Source organism: Emericellopsis cladophorae (genome assembly GCF_022114955.1).
Source record: "Emericellopsis cladophorae strain MUM 19.33 chromosome Unknown NODE_47_length_183754_cov_115_773156, whole genome shotgun sequence".
NCBI classification, from domain to species: domain Eukaryota; kingdom Fungi; phylum Ascomycota; class Sordariomycetes; order Hypocreales; family Bionectriaceae; genus Emericellopsis; species Emericellopsis cladophorae.
This window is the reverse complement of record NW_026250972.1, coordinates 50,904-65,585: the sequence shown is the minus strand read 5'-3', so window position 1 is coordinate 65,585 and position 14,682 is coordinate 50,904. Positions and strand designations below refer to the sequence as shown.

Here is a 14,682-nt window from a genome sequence, read left to right as displayed (position 1 = left end):
ACCAGCTCTGATGCCTGTTCTGACCGAGAGTGTAAGATGTCATAGTTGACGAATAGACCTCACGGGGGCAGATGCAATTCTTCCTAGACCAGGCAGATCCCCGGTATACCCCTGCCATAGCCGGAGGCTTTGGGCCGCGGAATAAATCATCTTGGATTATACAACCCGATCTTTGTTCTCAATATCGATCTTTGACCATGCTTCTGCAACATGTCGATGACGGCTACTGCCTCGTACGACCAGGATCGTTTACGAGTGCCGTTGGATGCGCGCTGGAGCGGTTATGGATTGTGGGCTTGGATGCGGCCGACGCAGGTTCGACAGCCGACATTTCATCAGGCGTGAGAGGCACGCGACAGATTCAAGGCGGTGCGCAATTGAAGGTGACTGGAGTTAATGAAGTCGTAGGGATTGTCACGTGTGACGTTGTCTTTGGTGGCGCAACATGCTGAGTCATTATCGTGCTCGACTTAGCACGTCTCTGGATTACTCTAGGGTAGTCCTAATCGGCTGGTTCAAGGCATTCCGGCTGCGCCTCCCAAGTTACATGTAAGTTCTGACAAAACGATTTGCTGGTGCAGTTATTCGCATTGCTGCAGCAATATGGCAACGGATTATATGTAATGCCTATCGTTTCATGTTCTGCTGCTTTTCAGCATTGGTGGCCACATTCCTGCCCTCGACCAGCAGACCCTTCTTCCTCCGCACGCTGTCCATGTATCGCTTGGCCACGTTCTCCTTGTCCGCGAACTCGCCAAGATCCTCCAAATCGTCCTCAGTGAACGGCACCCAGAAGGGATCCTCGTCCAAGATCTCGAATCCAGCAAAGATGAGCTGGGGCTGCGCTGCGCCACTGGTCCGCTTCCGCATCTCGTCCGCGAAACCAAAACTTTCAGCGACAGGCAACAGGGCTTGAATGGTGAAGAATGGCGTGCCCTCCTTCATGGTCTCGGCTACGACACGACCCCGACGTCTGGTGAGTACATCATAGACGCGTCCCAGCACCTCAGTGGAAGCCTGGATCTCGACTGAGTACATGGCCAGCATCAGCCGTGGAGACCAATCGAGGAAGGCAGATCGGAGCGATGCTTGGAATGTCTTGATGATCTCACCAGTGAGACGCCCGACTTTGTCGCGGGCAGACGAGTAGTCCTCGTTCAGAGCCAGAGAAACATCGTCGATGAAGACGGCGACGCCTTGGACAGGCTCGTGACAGAGAGGGCCCTGTGCCATGGCGAGTTGGAAAGCGTAGTTGATCTTGTCACAGAAGTGGCCTGCCTTCAGCGCCTCGCCGGCTTCTGGTGCCGCAGCTCTTGTTTCCGTATCCGAAAATGCCTTGGTCAACAGGCCATCCTTGGTCGAGTCGATGAGTAGGTTGGGGCCTGTCCTCCGTGGTCCAAAGGCAGAGATCTGTTCCGTCTGACCTTTCCATACCTCACGCCCCTTACCCTCTTCCAGAAGCCCCTTCAACTTCTTCTTGAAGTCTTCCATAGACAGGGCACTGCCGGTCGCCACGTCTGTGTCCGCCACAATCTTTTCCTCCTCTCCCTCATTGCTCTCATCATCCGCATCATGATCTGTGTACAGGCTCTTCACAGTTTCTCCGTGCTTGAGCAGAAATTCCGTGGCCCCGGCGGGCAAAGGCCTCACTCGCATCGAGATTGTGATTTGCTTTGAGCTTGTGATTCCAATGACACCACCTCGACCCAGCTCCTTGTTGGCCGCCGGTCGCATCTCATCAGCGCGGACAATTGTCTCGCGATAAGGGATGATGGGTGCGCCTCGCTGGATCTCGCAGTGTGCAAACCTCTCCTGAAGATCTGTGATGCATCGCTCAAGGTGCAGCTCGCCAGCGGTCAACAGCACGTGTTCTCCACTGCTCAACTGCTCGTACTCCGCGCAGGGGTCGCTCTGCACAAGAAGCTTGAGTCCGTCGATCATGTTGTCGAGATCTAGCGGATTGACTGGCTCTAGGGCTACGCGCACAATCGGCTGCCCTGCCATACTCACACCCGCCAGGTTGACGGCGCCCTCAAGTTTGCTGCAGAGTGTGCCCGATTTGAGAATCTTGCCTTCAAGACCACCGATGCCGAACACAACACCTGCGGGAACAGATTGGAGTGCCTCAAGATTCCGCCCCATGAGCATATACAGGTCCGTAACAGTGACCTTCTGAGGCCGCGGCTCAGCATCCGGATTTGCTGGTGACCACTTTGGCGGTACCACGTACAGTGTGTCACCCACTGACAAGGTGCCCGAATAAATTCTAGCAAATCCAATCAAATGCTCGGGATCTCGTTTCTGCTCCTCCAGCTCGGGGACAATATTGTCAATGTTGACGTTGTCAAGCGCTTCTGTGAGATCAGACACGCTTGTGTCTCCATTCTCTCCTTGCGCCCGGGCAGCCTCAGCTCGCTTCCTCCTTGCCAGGTCTCTCGCTTCCTCGCCAGTCATCTGTCCCGGTCGTCTCTTGTTCTTTGGTAATTCGCTCTCCGGTACTGACACCATTTTGCTCACGTATGCAACCACAGGAGCGTCCTGTTCGGTCTTGAAACTCACCATGGCATGCTTGATCTGTGCATCGATCGCGTCAGAGCCGGGAATATCCGCCAACAACTCTGGGAATCTTTCGGCTTGCGCTTTAGGTGGTGACGGCAGGCTCTCAACGACGGAGACCAACAGTGCTGTCGACAGAGGGAGCCAGTTTGAGAATACCGTGGTCATGAGTAACCGCGGATCGCGCGCCTTGATAATATGCGGTGGTATCGAGATATTCAGCGATTTTGTGACCTTTTCTAACAACTCTGAATCTCCTTTCCCGTTGTCTCCTCCACATGTTGCTTGGTATGCCGTCCAGATCGTTTCTAGAACCAGCTGAACGAACATGGGTTTGAGGTTGCGACCTTTCAGGTGCTTGGGTCCCAGGACCTTCTTCGTTTTTGGATCGAGGTAGAAGTTGCCCCAAAGCACCTTTTCCATGACACCGCGCTTGATACCCAGCTTCTTCTCGTATAGACTGGCAAATTGCCGAACCGTAAAGGCCCAACCGTCGACGGCGCTGCTGAAAATAACGTTGTTCCGCTCTGGCGCAAAGTAGAGCTCTTCATCATCGCGCTCTTCCCACTCAATATCTCCGGTGTCGCCCAGCTGGTCCGCGATTGCAGACTCCTTCGCCGCCGCTGCGGCGTTGATGCGTGCCTCCATTCTCGACCTCCAATTGAGGTCTTCCTCCATACGCTCACCCTGAAAGAAGCTTCCCAAAACTGCGTTGACCTGTTCCAGCAGTTTGCTGAGGTGAATGTACGCCTCCCCGGGCGTCATTTTGAGCTCCGTGATAAGACGGTCCATTTTATTGATGACCAGCAACGGCTTCAGTTTCTCTGTCCATGTTTGACGGAGAACAGTGACAGTTTGGCTGCACACTCCTTCCACAGCATCCACCAGCACCACCGCGCCATCACATAGTCTTGACGCAGTTGAAACTTCGCTGCTGAAGTCGATATGGCCCGGCGAATCGATCAGGTTGATGAGGTACTCCTTTTGCTCAGGGGATGCTTCGGGGGCTGATCGCCTGAGCATGGAGAAGTACAGCGAAATGGCCGACGACTCCATCGTGATGCCACGAGTCTGCTCATCGGGTCTTGAGTCTAGATATCGAATCTTCCCCGCCAATTTCGGCGAGATAATCCCGTTGGTCGCCAACAGAGCGTCTGTGAGTGAAGTTTTGCCATGGTCAACGTGTGCGAGGATACAGATCTGCAAAGTCAGTTTGGTCAACGCTCATTTCAGGTTCAAGACTCACATTTCTAACATCCTGCGACTGCTTTTGCAAGCTCGCCAACTTTTCAGGCGTAACGACGGGCATTTTGATGGATGTTGTCCTAAGTGACAAAGCTCTGCGATAAATGCCCCTCCAATGCCCCTCTATGACGAAGTTTTGGGCGACGAGATAAGATGAACGAACACGCTCCAAAGGTTTGTAATAGCCTCAGAACAGAGGAAACGAGTTCGACTTCAATTGAAATTATCTGCGCGGGTTCCAAGCTCTTTCATGTTGCAATCCATCAAGGCAGCGCCACGCAACGTGCAGAAAAAATGATGCCTGTCGCTTCTCGTGACTCACTATGGCTACACCACCATTACCGTCACCCACAGCCACATTACATATGCATCTAACGCGTGTGCGCCACACTTGCTCACCCCGCCATGTGCAAGCCCTAACGGAACCAGCTAACGGCTCACGAAAATTAGCAGACGAAGCCAGACATCCCCGCCCAGGCAAAATTTCGGTGCCCCTCAATCCACAATTCGATCACTACCTCCTCGCCTGCGACGACGAGAAGGACGATCGAGCGACCGGACACGACACCGACAATGGCGACCTATCAGAATGGTGTAGCTCCGGCACGCGCCATGGGCGACGATAGCGATGTTGAGGAGGAGGCTCTCGTGGCGGAGTACAAGGAACACGTTCAGTACGAGGACGGCGACGAGCTCAGCCAGACCAACTCTATCAACCAGGCCGACGATATCCAGGCGCGCCTCGTGCAGGCTGCGCAGCCCCTCGATTACTCGGCACCTCTTGAGGTCAAGTTCCAGAGCTACGATGCTTACTGCAGCTTGTTCCACTTTATCCTCAACTCCGAGGGTCCCGTCGACCTCGAGCCCCCATCGGTTCGTTTCCGCCTGCCAATTGTCCAGAGAGGGGGAGCAACGGGAGACTAACGATTCTAGTACTACTGGGCTTGGGATGTGATTGACGAGTTTATCTACCAGTTCAATTCGTTCTGCTCCTACCGGTCACGCATCGCACGACAGGCCAACAATGAGGAGGAGATCCAGATTCTGCGCGAGAACCCCAACACGTGGGGCTGCTACAGTGTGCTGAACGTGCTCTACTCGCTCATTCAGCGCTCGCAGATCACCGAGCAGCTCGCCGCAATGAAGCGCAACGAAGACCCCATGGCGGTGGCGGGCGAGTATGGCTCCAAAAACCTGTACCGCATGCTGGGATACTTCTCCATCATTGGGCTGCTGCGTGTGCACACCCTGCTCGGTGACTTCAGCCTCGCTGTCAAGACGCTGGACGACATTGAGCTCAACAAGAAGGCCATGTTTGCGCGCGTCATGGCCGCTCACTTCACCACGTACTACTACGTCGGCTTCTCCTACATGATGATGCACCGCTACGCCGACGCCATCCGCATGTTCAGCCACATCCTCATTTACGTGTCGCGCACCAAGAACTTCCAGAAGAACGCGCAATTCGACTCGATCACCAAGAAGAACGAGCAGATGTACGCCCTCATCGCCATCTGCGTCGCCTTCAACCCCACCCGTCTCGACGACACCATCCACAGCGCTCTGCGCGAAAAGTACGGCGACCAGCTGCTTAAGCTGCAGCGCGGTGGGCCCGAGTCGCTCCCCATTTTCGAGGAGCTCTTCCGCACCGCCTGCCCCAAGTTCATCTCGCCCGTGCCCCCCGACTTTGACAACCCCGAATCCAACGTGGACCCCGTCGAGCACCACCTTGCCGTCTTCATGGACGAGGTCAAGACCAACATGTGGAGTCCCACCATCAAGTCGTACCTCAGGCTGTACACCACCATGGACCTCAACAAGCTGGCCGGTTTTCTCGAGGTGACGCCCGATGACCTGCGTTCGTGGCTGCTGGTGACCAAGCAGCGCACCAAGCAGCTGAGGTGGAACGACAACAGCTTGCTTGACGGCGAGCTTGTCAACGTCAGCGACCTCGACTATGCTCTCCAGAATGTGAGTTTTCTTTGTGTCACCTCCCCCCTACTCGGATATTGACTAACATTCGCAGGACCTCATCCACATCTCCGAGGCCAAGGTCGGACGCAAGCTGGTCGACTGGTACCTGCGCAACCTCTCGCGCACCTACAACTAAATTGTATGTATGTAAGAGCGAGCACTGGGCGACGGCGAACATAGACGGATAGGTTTTCATTGTTCGAGCGGTAGAAGCTCGGAACGGTATGCAAGCCCACTGGTAGGCAGCATTGACATTGGCGTCACGGCGTTGGGCCCTTTTGAACGATGGAGAACGAAAAGAATGGGGGGAGGGGACCCATCCATTTGATGTTCGTAGCATGGATAATGAAGAATTGATCACCGCATGGTCCAATCCTTATTGCTTGTGTAACTGCATGCAATGCAATTGACGCGATGAACATTTACCTATGGTCAGAGTGCTGTTGCAGTACCGGGGAGGCCAAGCATGCTCGTAGCGCGAGTAGCTCTGGAGTCTTGGACTCCTCCACGTACTTGTTCCGGCGGTACCAAGATGACAAAAATCCCAGAACAATTTTTCTTGCCTTCCAATTATAGAAAATGGTATATGGCTTGGCCTCTAGCTCGACTCAAGGACCTTATCTTGTCGTTGGATGATTCGCGAATCACGACGTAGCAGAGCTTTTGGTCATTGGGCACCTCTGATACCAAGTTAATAGAAGTTATCAGAATACCACATAGCGCAGATGAGACATGCATGACACTGGTGATACTCGCACCCGAAATTCGCCGATAAGCCCTGCATGTGTACATACCAGCAGCGAGAGGGTTGTTCTCTTTACAATAGTCTGATGAACAGGAGGGAATGGGGTGGCTGCAGCAAGTTCTTTGACTGTGAATTTCTATCAGGCTGTCGGCAGAAGAACCAAACGCCGTGCCCTATAATCGACAGGGACCGACAGCGGCAGCATGCCAGCATCTCACGTGTCAATGTCATGGCATCGTGGAGACTCAAAAATCAAGCTTAAGAAGGGTTAAAGCACTCCGCCCTCTTGTGGGCCCACATCTGCCGCACCGATCCGAGGAGTAGTAACAAGCCCACCAGCGGAGAGCTGCAGTAACCACTACTAATTAGCTGATGGCCAGCCATTAATGGCTTGGCGTTGTGCGACATGTGTGGCATGTGACACTTTAGAAACATGATGATCAGATCTTGAAGAAAGAGGCAGCCAAGCAAGCGCAGCTGCTTAGGATCGGCTGAGGGCATTAGCCGCTGAGTCGCTGACTGCAAGATATGGCGTCAAGGGTCTGGTTAGAGGCTTGGCTTTGCGGAAGATCCCCGTGCTAGTCTTGAGCATCCATCGAGTTCCCTTTGCTCCATCATTTCTTCCTTTCCTTCCCCTCTTTTGCGCTCACGAAGCTCAAGCAACGGCGCGACATCCCGGCGACGGTCTCGACCTGGTGCGGCTACAATTACGCGTCCTTCCGGCCACGGTAGAAACTTTGGAGCTAGGCATCTCAGAGTCATCGGTGTGACATATCATATAAAGTGTGACGGTGCGAGCAATTCAGTGACACAGACCGCGAGTTTCGGATGTCCAGAAGTCATTGTTCGTTCATCCACGACCAATTTACAGCGAATCGCCTCGCACTATCGGCCTCGTGGTCCACGCCATACGCTGCTGGCTAATTATCTCACTGGCACTTGCTTCACGGTTGCCCTCAATCGACAACTTACCTACAGGTACAGCTGCGCCATCCCATCCCAGCCAGGACTCTTATCAGTTGCGATAAGCTCGTAGCTGTCTGTTGGACTTTCACCTGCTTTCGACCACGCATTCCAAAAGTTTGTTTTCTGACAAAAGGCAGGCAAGCACTCTTGCCGCTGGCCTTCAGTCGATCTCTTCACGGTGCCTACAAACACCGCTGAACTGACAATTGATCAACAACATCTATCACAACCCACATACTCCAGAACAATCCCTAGACTCAACTCAAGACCGTCTCCCATCTTTAGCTTTCAAGGTGCGCGCGAGTACGCAACGTATTGATTTCCTTCCAAAAGACACAACTTTCAACCTGCCAAATGGCAGCTTCAGCTCCCACCACGAGCCCCGGGCACGACATTAGCCCCAAGACTGCCGTCCCAGTCAACGCGAGCGGAGACTATTTCCGGAAAGAGACCGGCGGCTCAACGGCAAGCCATAGGGCCGACGACAGCGTCGATTCGTCAGAGTTCAAGTCTTCCTACACATCCACCTTGTCTGATACCACGCCCGCCCCATCGATGTCGCAGGAGAGCCAAGGTGGACAGAAGGTCACCGGCCTCAGTAGGCACTCGTCTGTGTCTTCTGTCACTATTCAGCTCCCTAGAAACCCGAATCTACCGCAAGGCTGCGAGAAGCGCATGAACAGAGGTCGTCTCCGCAATGCTTCGCCCAAACCAGAAAGGTACGTAACAACAGTCAAGTCCATTGCCCCTCCCAGGTGTCTGTGATGTCTCAGACGCGTGAGTGTGCGATCTGAGGCGTTGGTATAGCTCGAGGCCCACGACGTCCACACAACGAACACAACGAACCACGACCGGGCTCAATGTGCGCTATCAAGTGAGAGCCACAGGCTGAGATATGCCTTTTCTCAAGTATGCACCGCCTTGCAAAAGTGTCGCATCGCATGTCAAGGGCGAGTCTCGTTCCATGCCATGTGGGCTCTCCCCAGTTTCTGATCTTTGCGACTACGGAAGACTATGCTCTTGCTTGCGAACGATTGAACCTGGTCATAAGACAAAGGGTTCAGAGTTGCCTAGCAAATCTTGTTCGTTCGACTGTTTGCAGAAAGAAGCAGGCTACGATACGTACATCACAAGGCCCCGCAGCCGACATCACTGGCACTCGCCCGGGTTTACCCCGCCAAATTAGTTATGGCCGGATTCAGATGGACCGACGACACGAGACCAGGCCCAGACTGCCTCAGCCACGACGGCCTCCCTCTTCCTTCACTATTCTGCGCCTGCATCTGCGAATATTTTTTTGCGCAGGACATACTTCATTGCCTTGCTTCTACACTTTCGTATACTCCCAGCATGGTCGCGTTAACTAACCCCCCCGGCAACAGGTTCCAGAACCGAGTCGCATTCGATAACATTCCCCTCGGCGAAGCTACCAAGAACAATACTCCGAGCCTGACGCTCAACGACAGGCACAAGGGCTACCGCGCTGGGCGCAGGTCGCGCACGTTCATGGTGGGCGTCGATGAGCATGCATATTCGGACTATGCGCTCCAGTGGCTGCTCGACGAACTTGTGGACGACGGCGATGAAGTTGTCTGTGTGCGCGTCATGGAGAAGGATATTCGAACGCAAGATAAGAGCTACCAAGAAGAGGCCAGGTCAATCATGGACAGCATCCGAGCCAAGAATACCGCGGGCAAGGCCCTGAGTTTCATTCTGGAGTATGCCGTGGGCAAGTTGCACGGCACATTCCAGAAGCTTATCCACATGCACGAACCTGCCATGCTTGTGGTCGGGACCAGAGGCCGATCCCTTGGCGGTCTGCAAGGGCTTGTCAACACGCGCAATTCTTTCTCCAAGTACTGTCTACAATACTCCCCAGTACCTGTTGTGGTCGTTCGCCCGACGGAGAAACGCATCAAGAAGAAGGAGAAACGAGCTGCAGATGCCTCGCGTCAGACGTACGCGGGGATGCTGTCGGCTACCGACGGCAAGCATGAGGCTGACAGTGAAGCAAGTCGCCAGTATGACCTCGAGGTCAAGATCTCGCCAGACGAAGAAGCGCATCAAGTCGCCAAAGTCCTGGGCTTACCCGCATCATTCGATCCTACTATCAGACCATTGGCATCTACAACCTACAATCGAATCACGCCTTCGCCTACTGCTCCGACGCTCCAGGTCATGGCGGAAGTGCCACAGACAGAGGCCAGTGTTTCCACAGGGCCTCTCAGTGCTGGCAGCGAAAGTAGTGACTCGGAGGATGACGACGCCGAGGGCGAGTTTGAAGTCATGACGGGCGACCAGGCCTTGGATCAAGCAAAGAAGAGGGAGCTGCATAAGATGGAAGTCGGCGAAGCCATGGCGTTGCGAGACCACAAGTTGGGTTCTGATTCCGATTCGGATGACGAAGGCGACAGCAAGAACGCATCTTAGAAGCTGTGTTCGACCACTGTCACGTTCGAGAAGCAACCATTCAGTTTTCATATTGAGTCCCATTCAATAACGGGGGCTTGGACTGACACAAGCGCATTCGTGTCGAGTCTGAGCGAGTGGCAACAGGCCCTCCCAAGCCTTGCTGGCGAGTCTTGCACATCTTCTCCGAAAGGTCAGGGCACTGGTCTGCCCCCAACATCGCCGACTCCATCCTCAAACACTGTCAGCGATCCTCCGGCATCTCGTCCAGGAGCCGATCCCTCCCAGGAGGATCATCCCAATGAGGAAAATTCCAGACCGCCGTCGGGGCAAGAGACCCAGACCGCTGTGGCCAATCCCTCGTCACAGGATGCCCAGATTGCTGACGCACCAAACGACCCGGATGATGGCGCCGCAGGCAAGGCCGATTTCGCGGACGATGCTGCTGTTCCTTCCATAGAGACTGACACAACCTGTCAAACTTGCTGTGGTCCCTTCCGGCTAATGTGCTGCTCCTTTGGACAAGTCTTCGGCCCAGAGATCCGGAAGAAGCCCACCCAGATGTGGAGATTCATCCGAGGTCGACGTGGCCAAGCATCACCAAGACCGGATGTTAGGGATGAACCGCAACCGATAAAGCTCGCAGATCGACCCGCAAATCTACCCGCAGAACAGCAAGTGACGACCACCTCGGCGGGCGAGCAGCATGTGCCGTTTTGGAATAATGCAGAGGTTGATGTAGAGCAGTTGCCGTCACCTCCCCAACGGAGTACCTATCGTGCAACCAGAGTGGACGTAGTGTATGGGCAGACGTTTGATACCAATGAAGTCCGTTTCCCCAACAACGACCTTCGACCAAAACAGTCGAATAACTACCCTGAGCTCAGCACGGCGGATTACATTCTACGAAACAGCAACGAGTCAAGATTGTTCTACGACGGGTTCTTCCACTGGTTTGATCGCTGTCCAACTTGCGATACCGAAATTGCATGGGGCTTACCTTGGAGCTCCCATCCTGCGTGGCACACATGTCAGTCCGGCGAAACGGAGTGGCGGGCACCCTGTATTCATTGCCGTCAGATGCTGCACGCGACACTGACCCCATTGGAGCAGCCGAGCCTGACCATCGTGGCGAGTGCTGAAGCGAAAAGGCAACATCGAGGGGCGCCTAGACTGCCAACCGTCCCTGAGGAGAACTCGGACAACGGGGAGGGTCACAGTAACTGGATGACGAGGAGAGCCGATTCAGCAGACTCCGATTCGAACAACGCTGCGGTGGGCCCTGTCCCCGATAGGAAGGGCAAGCAAAAGATGCGCGAACCTCAGAATGGGGATAAGCTGCCAAAGTATCAAGATTTGCCTCCAAAGAGCGAGCAACCGAACAAGGAGCCAGTGAGGGTCCGATGTATCGCGCCGCCAGCCATACCACGCATGGTCCGGTTGTTGGACCAACAACCGGACCCACGGAACCGCGGCGAGCCTCTGAGCTTGGATGCGGTGCTGACTCTGAGTCAAGAAATATCGGGAGAGGGGGAAGAGGCCCCGACGGACGAATCTGACGCGTCCCCAGATCCAGAGTAGTCTCAGACGGATGAGGATGGGATGCCAGAGCTTCGCAGAGTCCCGAGCCGGCAGTCCTGAGCTGTGGGGGCTTTTCGACATGTATATCTTTGACAGCAGCGATAGAGTAGCGAATGAATGACCAGCGCGTTTTTCTTACTTAACTTAGCTTTTGTCTGCTAAGAATTCTCCGAATATTATTAGGGAGATATTATCAAGCATACCACATCTATTATTGAGCATACCCAATGGCGCCAAGTGCGGCGTGAGCAGTACTCCGTAGCACTAGCAGCAGCCCCTGTGGTGCCGTATATCCACTGCCTCGTGACTTCGCCTTAATTGACGGCTGATAGCGGCAAAAGTTTAAGGCCATCGCTAACCTACGGGTATTAGAACATTATTCGGTCAGAGTATTGTTCGGCTACAGCCTTATTCGGCCAGAGCCTTTTTCGTTCACTTGTACTATATCGTAGCGTCTTAAATATTAAAGATGATATGAGTAGTCGCGGCATACGAACGTAGCTAATTTCAGCTACGTGGTAAGGAGAGCCTGTACGCCTCAGCGGGTATGCTCAATAACGGATGTGGTATGTTTGACAATACCTCCCTAATATTACTAGACTAGGATGGGCGAGGCGAGGCCAGGCCACGCCCCACATTTTGAACGCATCACCCTTTCCGGCGGTGCTTGTCGCGGACTGTGTCAGATTTCGATGTTTTTTGTCCCTGATGACGTCCACGTCCAACCTGCAGGCCATACTCCGTCGTGGACGAAGCTTGATCCTCGCGTTGCTCATGAACACCCGTTAACCACGCTGGTCTTTCCCACATTCGCCCAATGATTTCATTCGAATCGAGCACGCGCCTTGCTGCCCATCCAACATCAGCTCTAGCTCTAGCTCTAGTGCTTCCACGCAGAGACAACGCCAAGATCTTGATTGCATCGACCGCCGCACATCAAACGAGCCTAAACCACCGTCCGAACAGGCCGCGACGCCAATGTGGCCCTTCTCCGGGTGTAGCGACAGCGAGGATGCTTGTGCGCCCACTCCACCCTCGCTCCTGACACCTTACGCCATCTTCTCGCTCCTACCGTTCGCCATCATCTTGGCGACCACGTACATTACTGCCACGAGACATATCCTTCCCCGCCTATCGAAACCACAAAACGGCGAGTCGCGAGACGGAGAGGGCCACGTCTTACCCAGGCATGCGCCCGAGGCCCTTAAGGCCGCCCACGCTGAGCATGGCGAGAAGAGTCTAGACAAGCGGTTGACGCGCGCTGTGTTTGGCGCAACGGTCAGTTTGGCGGCCACGCTGGGTGCGGAGATTCTGGGGGAGATTCTGCGCTGGGGCGATGGTTTTGCGCGGGAGTGGGCGCTGCGCTGGACGGTGAGGGGGCTGCTGCTCATGATGGCTGGGGTCCTCCCTTGGCTGGAGTGCAAAAACTTGGTCGCGGCGGCGGGGTGGAATTTTCAGCGCAACGCAAAGAGGAAATCGGCAAAGACCGCGTGGGCTATTCAGTCCGCGCTGTTCAAAGCTTGGATTTTTGTCTTCTGGTCGGTCGGTGGTGCTGTGCCGACCACGGGGGCCGCGCGGACGGGAAATACAGCTGATGATGGGTTGGTCGAGATGGTCACTCGCGGATGTCTGGAGCGGGTGGGTGTGGTCGGCATCTGTCTCATGGCGCTGCTGGCGGGCTTCGCTTCGGTCAGTTCGCCGTGGTACACTTTTGGCGATGCCTCACAGCGGAGGAGGCGGCCTGTGACCGAGGCGGACGTGACAAGGAAGCAAGCTGGTCTCGACGCCGCGAGCGAGATGCTGCTCACGAAGCGGCACCGCCTGCAGATGCTGGAGCGTAGGACGTCGGAGCCGAGTCAAGGGCCCAAGAGTGGCCTCATGGGCAAGATGATGGGCTCGATACGTGGCGTCTCGGGGGAGGAGGCGGAGATGAGGACCCTACGCATGGAAATTGCCGGCCTCGAGACCATGGAGGCCAACCTGGCGAGTAACCTCGCCATCCTCAAGGGGCAGAGGGACGTGGCGGCCCGCGCGTCGACGCCCATGGGCCGGTTGCTCCTCGTGCCGTCGTACGTCTTCAGCTGCTACTGTGTCTACCGCCTCCTGGCTACGACCGTGACGACGCTGAGGAGAATGTCGTCGCCCTCGGCGACTAGCTTTTCAAGCAGCGACCCCATCAACAGGTTTCTCGGTCTTTTGGCACGGCACTGGGACCCCAAGATGGACCAGCTCGCGTGGGCGCGGACCATCAGCTTCGCCCTGTCGGGCGTGATGCTCGTCTTGAGCGCAAACGCCGTGGTGCAGACGCTGCATCTCTTTTCCCGGTGGACGCCCAAGGTGCTGCATCGGCACATGCAGTCTTCCCTCGCGCTGGGCGCCAGTCAAGTCGCGGCCACGTATGTGATATCGTCCCTGCTCCTGCTCCGGAGCCATCTACCAGGCGAGGTCCGCGACACGGTCAGCGGCGCGCTGGTGCGCGGGGCCCCCTTGATGAGTCCTGCCTTTGCGGACGGGTGGTTCGAGGGCTGGTTTCTCATCGGTGCGGGTGTCACGGGCGTTGGTGTCTGGTTGACCAGGCGGATTGGCGGTAGACCGGGCGATCTGGACTGTGACGAGTACGCAATGGAGGAGATGGGCGCCAAGAGATTATAGCATTCATCGGCAGCGTTTGTTTATACGTATTGCGACGTTCATACTATCACGAACTAACAAGACCCAAGGAAAAGCCATGTACGTAAATGTGATCAGTAGTACGATTATCTGACATGCTCCGTCGTCTATAGCAAGACTGCTCCTCACATGAACAATCGCGAAGCATCCTTCCTTCATACGGACCAAAAGAAGGAAAATAAAGGGGGGGTGGTTCATTACATGGGTTCATCATAACGTGCCGGGTCATGTCGCAGCCCTTCGTCTTTCCACATCATGCATGCCATCCTGACACGCCCCGGGCATAGTCTCATGTCCCTCGTGTAAGAAACCTCGAGGTCTCTCTTGTCTCTCTGTCGCTTTCTTCCTTCCGTTCTCGCCTCCTTCGCCACCCACACAACCATTGGTTCTATCAGTCTAGAAATGGCCACGGAGTTGACCAGTTTTGTTGTTCCCTCCCTTCGTCTTATGCTCTTTTTTCTTGCATCGAGAATTCGAAAACTTTTTTGGTTCCGCACTCCTCAAAAGGGTATCAATCCCAAGTCCGATCCTCCCTC

The 14,682-nt window shown here is 55.0% G+C and overlaps 5 protein-coding genes across 5 annotated transcripts; 4 read left to right on the top strand and 1 right to left on the bottom strand.

Annotated features, from left to right (window-relative positions):
• Window positions 1-627: 627 nt before the first annotated feature.
• Window positions 628-3,865, bottom strand: J7T54_005210 (Ribosome assembly protein-like protein; the record flags this gene model as incomplete). The annotated part of the gene is made up of 2 exons (XM_051508638.1): window positions 628-3,756; window positions 3,803-3,865. 2 exons carry the CDS (start codon window positions 3,863-3,865, stop codon window positions 628-630), a joined length of 3,192 nt encoding a protein of 1,063 aa, XP_051360252.1.
• A 509-nt stretch (window positions 3,866-4,374) lies between these two features.
• Window positions 4,375-5,911, top strand: J7T54_005209 (eukaryotic translation initiation factor 3 subunit 6-interacting protein; the record flags this gene model as incomplete). Its single annotated transcript, XM_051508637.1, has 3 exons — window positions 4,375-4,674; window positions 4,735-5,772; window positions 5,828-5,911. The coding sequence occupies 3 exons, from the start codon at window positions 4,375-4,377 to the stop codon at window positions 5,909-5,911; spliced, it is 1,422 nt and encodes a 473-aa protein (XP_051360251.1).
• A 1,929-nt stretch (window positions 5,912-7,840) lies between these two features.
• J7T54_005208 (uncharacterized protein) lies at window positions 7,841-9,916 on the top strand (the record flags this gene model as incomplete). Its single annotated transcript, XM_051508636.1, has 2 exons — window positions 7,841-8,205; window positions 8,869-9,916. 2 exons carry the CDS (start codon window positions 7,841-7,843, stop codon window positions 9,914-9,916), a joined length of 1,413 nt encoding a protein of 470 aa, XP_051360250.1.
• Window positions 9,917-10,975: 1,059 nt separating this feature from the next.
• J7T54_005207 (uncharacterized protein) lies at window positions 10,976-11,476 on the top strand (the record flags this gene model as incomplete). The annotated part of the gene is made up of 1 exon (XM_051508635.1): window positions 10,976-11,476. One exon carries the CDS (start codon window positions 10,976-10,978, stop codon window positions 11,474-11,476), a length of 501 nt encoding a protein of 166 aa, XP_051360249.1.
• A 978-nt stretch (window positions 11,477-12,454) lies between these two features.
• Window positions 12,455-14,128, top strand: J7T54_005206 (Golgi pH regulator-like protein; the record flags this gene model as incomplete). Its single annotated transcript, XM_051508634.1, has 1 exon — window positions 12,455-14,128. One exon carries the CDS (start codon window positions 12,455-12,457, stop codon window positions 14,126-14,128), a length of 1,674 nt encoding a protein of 557 aa, XP_051360248.1.
• Between the last annotated feature and the right edge of the window lie 554 nt (window positions 14,129-14,682).